This window comes from Saccopteryx bilineata, chromosome 3 (assembly GCF_036850765.1).
Source record: "Saccopteryx bilineata isolate mSacBil1 chromosome 3, mSacBil1_pri_phased_curated, whole genome shotgun sequence".
NCBI lineage: Eukaryota > Metazoa > Chordata > Mammalia > Chiroptera > Emballonuridae > Saccopteryx > Saccopteryx bilineata.
The window spans coordinates 312,374,987-312,383,393 of record NC_089492.1 but is presented as its reverse complement, the minus strand read 5'-3'; the positions used below and the strand labels follow the sequence as shown (position 1 = coordinate 312,383,393).

Genomic DNA, 8,407 nt, shown 5'->3' with positions numbered 1-8,407 from the left:
GTCACATTCCCAGGAAAGGCTTTCCTGACCACTCTATTAAAAATGGCACCCTTCCGCCCATCCCCACCTTATTTCCAGAGCTCTGCTTGCCACCTGGTACACTTATTTATTTTTAAATAGCACCCTGACTGTATGTGGGAGGGGCCGGGGGGTTAGTGAAGGGAATTGACACGGGTTTGCAGGCACAGTGCAGAAAGGGGAGGTCAGGCTGCCCACAGACTAGAAACGCAGCAGCTGCTCGGGCCCAGGGGACGCTGCTGCCCGGAGCCCAGGTCACTGGGTCGCTGAGGTTCCACAGACAGCCGATTGGCCTGAGGAGGGACCAGAGGTCCCTGGCACACCGCTGCCACCGCAGCCCCAGCAGCTTGCAGATAGTTCACCCTTCCAGCCCCCCGCTGCCAGCCTCCGCCAGTGCCCGCGGGCAGAGGAACCGGGACGCGGCTGAGGCCCGGGGTGCACCCGGCGGTGGGGGCTGCGGGTGGGTGAGCGAGGGGTTTGGGGCAGTGAGGCGGTCAGGGCCGCTCTCCGCACCGAGTGTGGTCCGTCCCGTCCCCCGCCGCGTCCCCAGCGCCAGCCCGGTGCCCGCACACGGTGGCTGCTCGGTTTCCAGTGCCGAATGACTGAGGCCCCGATGGACCGCGCGGGCTCAGCGAACCAGACCCAGATGCACCCGGCGAGGAAGGTGCTGGGACGCTCCGGCCCGGCGGGAGGGAGCCTGGGGGCGCAGAGCGGCGCCTCGGGACCCAGGAGCAGCCGCGGGAGGGCCTGGAACCCGCCGGGCAGGGCGGTGCGAGGAGCCCAGCAGGGCCCTTCGCGCGGGTCCGTCCCCGCAGGGCGCTCGAGGTGTCTGGGCTCCGGAGGCGGAGTGGGGGTGCCCCACGACCGGTGCGAGCTTCCAAGGACGCGCACCTAGGCCGGGGGCTGGGGCTGGGGCTGGGGCTGCGGCGGGAGGCGGGGCGGGGGTGGGGACAGATGCGAAGCCTTCTAGCGAAGCGTCCTGCATCAGACGGCGGTGACGGCGGGGAGAAGAAACCGGCGGGCGGGGGCCTGAGCGTGCGGGCGGGAGGGTGCACAGTCACCACCTGTTGAAGGTTGTGCGAGAAGCGCTCACTGAGGTGAAATCCCGAAAAAGGTCGGATACCCGAGGGAAGCGCACCCTGGGGCAAGAACAGCGGGAACAAAAGCCCTAGGGGGTCGTTCACGTGTCACCACTGACCCCTCTAGTGCCAGGCTCCCGCGCTGGGCTTGTGCCTCTTTCCCAGATGAGAAACTGAGGCTCGGAGAGGCGGGAAAGGGAGCTCAAACCCTGTCCTATTCAAGGGCTCCCTCGCCTAACCGTTCTGGAGCAAGAAGCTGCGGCGCCTTGGCCTGAAACCCCATTTCCTACCCAAACTCGCCCCTTTCCCCAGGCTGACCCTGTCCTGGCTTCTCGGTCGCTCAAGTCCCGAGTGTGTTAGGTCCTAGAACTACTGAAAAGGAAGATCTGGGGTGCCAGGAGCAGTGAACAACCCTTCTTTGCACTACTCACCCCTGGGGACTGGGAGCAGACAGTCCGCAGCGGCTGCGGCGCCCGGCGCTACCCGCGGTGACCAACAGACGGCGCTCCAGGACCGCTAATTAAAGGTGCTTTGGGTACTAACCCAGAGCGAAAGGTTCCACCTGGAACCTTTGGATGCCAAGTTGGGGAAAGTGGACATTCTTGGAGGGCAACTCTCCTTCAAATGCGATCCTGGGATCGTTAGCATCACCTGGGTATTTGATAGAAATGCGTATTCTTGGATCCATCCCAGATGCACAGCATCATTTGGGTCTGGGAATCCAGCAAGCAAGCAAGCAAGCAAGCAAGGGCTGGCCGGAGCGCGCGCGCGCGCGCGCGCGTGTGTGTGTGTGTGTGTGTGCGCGAGCGCGTGTGTTTTCTGGGAGAAAGAGAGAGGAGAGACAGGCAGACAGGAAAGGAGTGAGATGAGACACATCAACTCGTAGTTGAGTCACTTTAGTTGTTTATTGATTGCTTCTCATACGTGCCTTGACCAGGGTGCTCAAGCCAAGCCAGTGACCCCTTGCTCAAGCCAGCAACCGTTAGGCTTAAGCTGGTGGGCCTGTGCTCAAGACAAATGAGCCCACCCTCAAGCTGTCGACCTCAGGGTTTCGAATCTGCAACCTCAGCGGCCCAGGTTGATGCCCTATCCACATGGCACACCACCTGGTAGGCAGTAATCTGTTTTTGTTCATTTGTTTTTGTTTTATTCAGTGAGAAGAGAGGAGGCAGAGAGACAGACTCCGCATGTGTCCCAATAGTGATCCACCCAGCAAGCCCACCAAGGGGCTTACTCAGCACTCAAGCTCTTCTTAGCACCTGAGGTGGAGGCCATGGAGCCATCGTCAGTGCCCAGGGCCAACTCCCTCCAATCGAGCCATGGCTGCAGGAGGAGAAGACAGAGAAAGAGAGAGAGAGAGAGAGAGAGAGAGAGAGAAGCAAAATAGGGAGAAGTGGAGAAGCAGATGGGCGCTTCTCCTGTGTGCCCTGACTGGGAATCGAACATGGGACATCCACACACCAGGCCAACTCTCTACCACTAAGTCAACCAACCAGGGCCAGCAACCTGTGTTTTAAAAGGTCCCCCAACTCATGGACATAGATAAAAGTAAAGTGCTTACCAGAGGGAATAGGGTGGGGAGAGGGGAATAAAGAGGGAAAAATATATGGTAACAGAAAGTGATTTGACTTTGGGTGATAGGCACACAATGCAGTCACCAGTTCAAATGCTATAGTAATGTTCACCTGAAATATTTGTACTTTTATTGATCAATGTCACTCTATTAAATTTAATTTCTAAGTAAAATAAAAATAACAGATCCTCCAATGATTCTGATGCATGACCAGTTTGAGGTTTATCTCCTGGAGCCCTAAGGTAGCAGTTCTTAGCCCCGGTTCACATTGGAATCACCCAGGAAGTTTCAGGGATCTGGATACCCCGACCACACCCCGGACCAGTTTCATGAGAACCGGAGAGTGCAGGCTGGGCGTGGTGTTTAAAAGCTCTCAGGTCATTTCACGCAGCAGCCAGGATTGGGAACCACTGCTCTAGGAGTCCCAAACAGGGCTGAGCTGTCTTGCAAAGGATTGGCTGCCTCTAATATATTATATAACAGGAATAAGACGAGATGACATCTATTGGGGGGTGATTTGAACCTTAATATATCAGATCTTCTTCAATCCTCTCAGAAATCCTGAGAGGAAAGCTTCATGGTGATTACTCTTTTAGACGAGTAAGTGCTGTCACAGAGAAGTTAAGTAGCCAGGCCAAGGTCACACAGCTTGTCAGAGGCAGTGCTAGAGGTGACATGAGCAGCCTGACTCTAAATCCCTCCTCATTCTGTCCCCATAACAGTTTCCTCTTTTCCTGTCACTCCCCATGAGGCCTGGAAAGGGGGATCCAGAAAGCCCCTGCCTGTCATGGGTTGGCATCTCTGTGTCCATGTTCCTTTCTTCCCTCTTTGGTTACAGCTAGGGGAGTTGGGGCCAGTGCAAATAAAGGCTGGTTTGGAAACAAAACTCCAGTTTCCTGGGGCTTCCTCCTTGAAAATCCCAGCATGCTTGAAACCACCCCAGGAGGCACTGACAGGCTGCATTTGGGGACTGGACCCCCATGGGCACCATTTGAAACCCCCTTGAACTGAAAAGAATACTAAAAGCCCTGGTACCATCTCAGGTTATTCAAGGGTCCTCCCACCTCCTAGGCCTCCATGCTGGGGACACTGAGGAAAGGAGGGACAAACTGAGAATCAGCAGGGGAGGGGAGACGGACAGACTGCCTAAAGTCTCTGAGACTGTCCGGGCGTCTCTCACCACCTCTGCTTCCAGCTCTTTTCACCTTCTAGCACTCCAGACAGACAGGATCCCCCATCCCCCATTCCAAGGAGACTGCTATTCTCCAACATGGGCAATAGCCACGGACAGCCCCCACTGCTGCTGCCAACCTGGCATCCAGGGTTCACTGGCCCCTCCAGAGACGGCTCCTCCCACTTTGATTATTCCCCTGCCCCCCTGCTCCCAAAGTCCGTCCCTCCAAGTGGAGTTCAAAGCCCACTGGGGGCTTCTTCTTGCCGAGGCTATGCGCTGTGACTTCCACCCAGTACAAAGCTACTCTGAGCATCACAGCAAGCGGCACACACATGACCACTTCTGGGGCGGGGGCAGGAGAGGCCATATCATTCTTTCGTTCCAAGGGGAGAAAACTAAGAAACTTAGGCCAGACTGCAGCCTCAGTCAGGAAGACAGAGCTGGCCTTTTGTGAATTTCCTTTCCTGCTCTCATGGGGCCTTAGCAACGCCCTTCTCTCCCAACTGTAATCACAGCACACTCCACAATACCCTCTCCATCATCTTGTTTGGGGTCGTTCCTGTTGCAGTGATTTGTCCAGTGGTCCAGCTGCCCCAGGGGGTGTTTGTAGGTTCCTGGGCCGCACAGTCAGAGCTAGCAAACCCACAGCTCTGGCGCGAAGGGCTGCAGAATCTGCATTTGGGCTCGTTTCCCAATAAGTATTCTGTCTCTTGTACAGTGCATGAAGTGTATAAACTGCAGACCCCGGACCCTTGGAGCCAGCAGAATCTAGGCGTGCAGGAATGGTGAGCAAAGTGACATAAACACTGGTCACTATCATGGAGGGTGGAGAGGACAAGGGCATGACCAAATCACCCAGGAGCACTCTTCAGCCGCCAACTCCAAAGCCAAGAAATAAGTTTGTAAACATTTTTATTTACACGTTGTAAGTTCTGGGAGGCAGTCAGTGTGAAGTGCGCAGGGGAAAGAGAGCCGGGAAAGGGGAAGAACAGGGAATTTCTCCCCTGCTTCCAGCCTCCCTCCCGGCTTCAAGCTGAGCACCTGGAGTTGCATTTAAGAAAGTGGATGCAACCCCATCATATGGGTTTCCTCCTTTACATTCTTGGGTTACTATAAAGAGTCTGTATTTAAAAAAATAAAATCAATGCATGAAAAGATAAAATTTTAACAAGAAAGAGGGGTGATGGGTGGAGATGTGAGGGGCGCAGCCTGGCCCTTGCTCAATTTTTTTTTTTTTAATTTTTAAGTATTTTTTTATTTACTGATTTTGGAAAGAGAGGAAGGGAGAGAGAAACATCGATTTCATTGTTCCACTTATCCACGCAATCATTGGTTAATTTCTGTGTGTGCCCTGACTAGGGAATGAATTCACAACCTTGGGGTATTGGGACAACACTTTAACCAGCTGAACTACCTGGCCAGGGCTTTATCTCCTTTTTCACATGTGGAGGCAAAAAGAGCACCTCTGACCCAGTAGAGGAAGGAGGGAAGCGCCGTGGGTGGCCGCTAAGGTGGCAGCTGGCAGGGTGCTCTGTAGCTCCCTTGCCTTTCCCTCACAGCAGGTCCTCTTTCACTACCTGCTCCACTTCTGCTCTGGCCTCTGCCCTCAGCACCCTGAGGCCCCTGGCCTCACCTGCTCTGGGGACTCTCTTGGGCAGGACTGGCAACCGGGGGGTGTGCCAGAAGGCTCTCCGGCGTTTGCGGAACCACGAAAAGCGCCCAGGAGTCTGGAATCTCACTGTCTTGACCTGTTTCTGGGCCCTTGCTACTGGGGTTGCTCCTGCGGCCCCTGGGGCAGCTATGGCTCCAGCTTCCTGGACAGCTGGGGCCTCTGCCCTCTGATTGTGTGCAACTTCTGCTCTCTGGTCAGCTCTGGCCTCTGCCTCATCAGATGCAGCCTCTGCTGCCTGGACAACTGGGGCCTCTGCTCTGTGACTATGTACAGCCTCCTCCCTCTGGTTATCTGCAGGCTCCGCCCTCTGGTTATCTGCAGGCTCCGCCCCCTGGTTATCTGCAGGCTCCGCCCTCTGGTTATCTGCAGGCTCCGCCCTCTGGTTATCTGCAGGCTCCGCCCCCTGGTTATCTGCAGGCTCCGCCCTCTGGTTATCTGCAGGCTCAGCCCTCTGGTTATCTGCAGCCTCTGCACCCTGGTCAGCTATGGCCTCCACCCTCTGATCATCTGCAGCCTCTACTCTCTGAGCTCTGGCTGCTGCTTCCTCCGTCCTGCGCAGCCTAAACGAGGCCCAGTTGATCTTGGGCCTCCATCGCCTTGGCTTTGGGGGCGCCTCAAACACCTGCCCATCTCCATCGTCCCCCTGCCCATCTTCTGCGTTCCCACATCCATCTCCTGCGTTCCCAGCATTATCTATATCCCCCTGACTGGCATTACCTGGCACCTCATCACTCTCCACCCTGGTAGAGGCCGGCTGGGCCTCATCCACCACTCCAGGGCTGGACCTCGGCGTCCAACCCTTCACCCTCCACTTCAGCTTCCGCCAGGACACGTGGCTGACATACTCTCGCCACCTGTCCGCTTTGGACGGCTGGGGTCCCAGGTTGTCCTCGAACATGGGCACGGGGAGGTTAACGCGGCGGCGGGTGGGTGGCACGCTGGGCTTCTTCTCCCCGCGCCGGAGGAAGGCCTCCACCAGTTCCTCGTCATCCTCGCTCTCCAAGTCACTGCCCAGGAATTTGCTGCCCAGGTAACTTACGGGCATTTTGCGCACCTTCCTGCCGCGCCCGGCGCCTTTGTGGCCCTTGTCACCTTTCTCTCTGGTGGTCTCGAAGTCGCTGAACTCGCTGTCGCTGGCGTTGCTGCTGTCATAGGTGCCCACGACCAGCCGGGGAGGAGGGGTCACCATCTGCTGGACTCTCCTCCTCACTTGGGGCTCCTTGGGCTTTTGGGGAGGCTGGGGTGGATGAGGGGTGCTCTTCTCAATGATGCGGGCAACGTCCTCCAGGGTGCGGCCTTCTTCCTCCAGAAACTGGGTCAGCCGCTCCCGAAATTCCGCCTCCTTGGTGGCGGGCTTGGAGATGACCCTCCAGACGCCGCCCGCCAGCCTGACTTCGCGCGGGATAAGCAAATAGTCTACATCCTCCCCAATCTGCAACATCCCCACAGTGGAGTCCTCCTCCCTGCGGAACACCTTGCCGATCTTCTTAAAAGTCCCCACGGGCTTCAAGGCTTCCACGAGGACGTCCAAATCCACATCTTTGCAGACGTCGGGGACGCTCCAGAGGATCAGGCTGTCGGGGGACGGGAGGAAGCCCCAGGGGAACCAGCCCCCCACGTGGCTTTTCTCGAGAGTCTTTAAGATCTCCAGGGTGAAATGTGGAGTGGAGGGCCAACGACCCCCAACTGCAAGAAGCCTAGTGTTGGAAGCAGAAGTCCGGATGGGACCCCTGCAGTGCTGCCTAGAGAGTCTCACCTCTCCCGTGGGGATGAGCCAGCACCTCCCAATTCTCCGCCTGCAACAAGTCCCGTCTGGACCAAGGCTGGCTCCCTCCAACGACTGGTGGCAATCAACTTTCAGGATGCTTACGTGAGCCGGAGTGAGGCCAGTCCTGAGGCTCAAAGCCCACTGCAAGCTCAAAACGTGGTGTCCCGGCTCCAAGTTGGGGCGCACGGGTTGCCCGTGGTTCCTCCTGTCCCAGACACCAGGGACGTGCCTGAAACTTGGGAGAGGAGTTCGTAGACAAAGAGGGCTCAGCTGCGGCTATTCAATATGGCCGAGGAGCTTAGAGGAGGCAGCCCAGCCCCCCGAGAGGGTCTCCCGCCCCTCGGCAGGCTGCCACCCCAGTCCAGGCTGACCTTGACGGGCCGTCCGCCTCCCCTCCAGCGCGCGCTGAGCCTTGAGCTCGGGGGCAGGAAGTTCCTCCTCGCCCTCCCTTAGGGTGAGGCCCACCTTCCCCCTTCTCATCTTACACTCCCTGACACAAGAAGACTGACAAGGGGGCTGTCCACTCCCTTCGGGGCGCCCTCACTCCCCTCCCGCACGGGGGTGTGGCCGTGCCCCAGGCCTCGCTGGGGCCACCGCTTCCAAGCGGGACGCGCGCGGAGGCCCACGTCAGCACCTTCCCCTAGAAAGGCGGCAGTTACCCAACCCGCCATTCTAAACTTGCCGGTTCCAGCCAAGCCTAGGAGGTGGGTGTGCTGGTGAGGCTGTCCTTTGAGTGCCATCGACACTGTATATTACCATTTTAAATTGACATGACTTCTGCTACCAGCAATTCCTTCCTGTCTACCCACACATATAGGTGGAGAAAGTGGTACCAGAGTCTTATTGTACCAGCCCCTAACGCGGGCTTGGCACACAGTAGATACTCAATAAGTATTTTTGAGTGAAGTGAATGAATGAACCTAAGTGTTCAATAGGGACTGACTCAATTTTGTGATTTATTTTTGCAGTGAAATACTGAGCAGCCATGGAGGGGAAAAATGTATAGTCAAGTTTTATGGAGTATCTCCTAAGTAGAAGGCACCATTGTAAGGGCTTTCTATAAAATCAACTCATGACTGTTGAATGCCAACAGCTCTAATGGCAGCAAGAAAAAAAAAATCAA

The 8,407-nt window shown here is 56.6% G+C and overlaps 1 protein-coding gene across 1 annotated transcript; it reads right to left on the bottom strand.

The window, feature by feature from the left end:
• Positions 1-4,739: 4,739 nt before the first annotated feature.
• Positions 4,740-7,745, bottom strand: CCDC8 (coiled-coil domain containing 8). Its single transcript, XM_066271740.1, has one exon. The coding sequence runs from the start codon at positions 6,955-6,957 to the stop codon at positions 5,398-5,400; it is 1,560 nt and encodes a 519-aa protein (XP_066127837.1). The 5' UTR covers positions 6,958-7,745; the 3' UTR covers positions 4,740-5,397.
• Between the last annotated feature and the right edge of the window lie 662 nt (positions 7,746-8,407).

Excerpts from the sequence above, each read along its gene's own strand:
- CCDC8 (XM_066271740.1), bottom strand. The coding sequence starts at position 6,957 with ATGTTGCAGATTGGGGAGGATGTAGACTATTTGCTTATCCCGCGCGAA.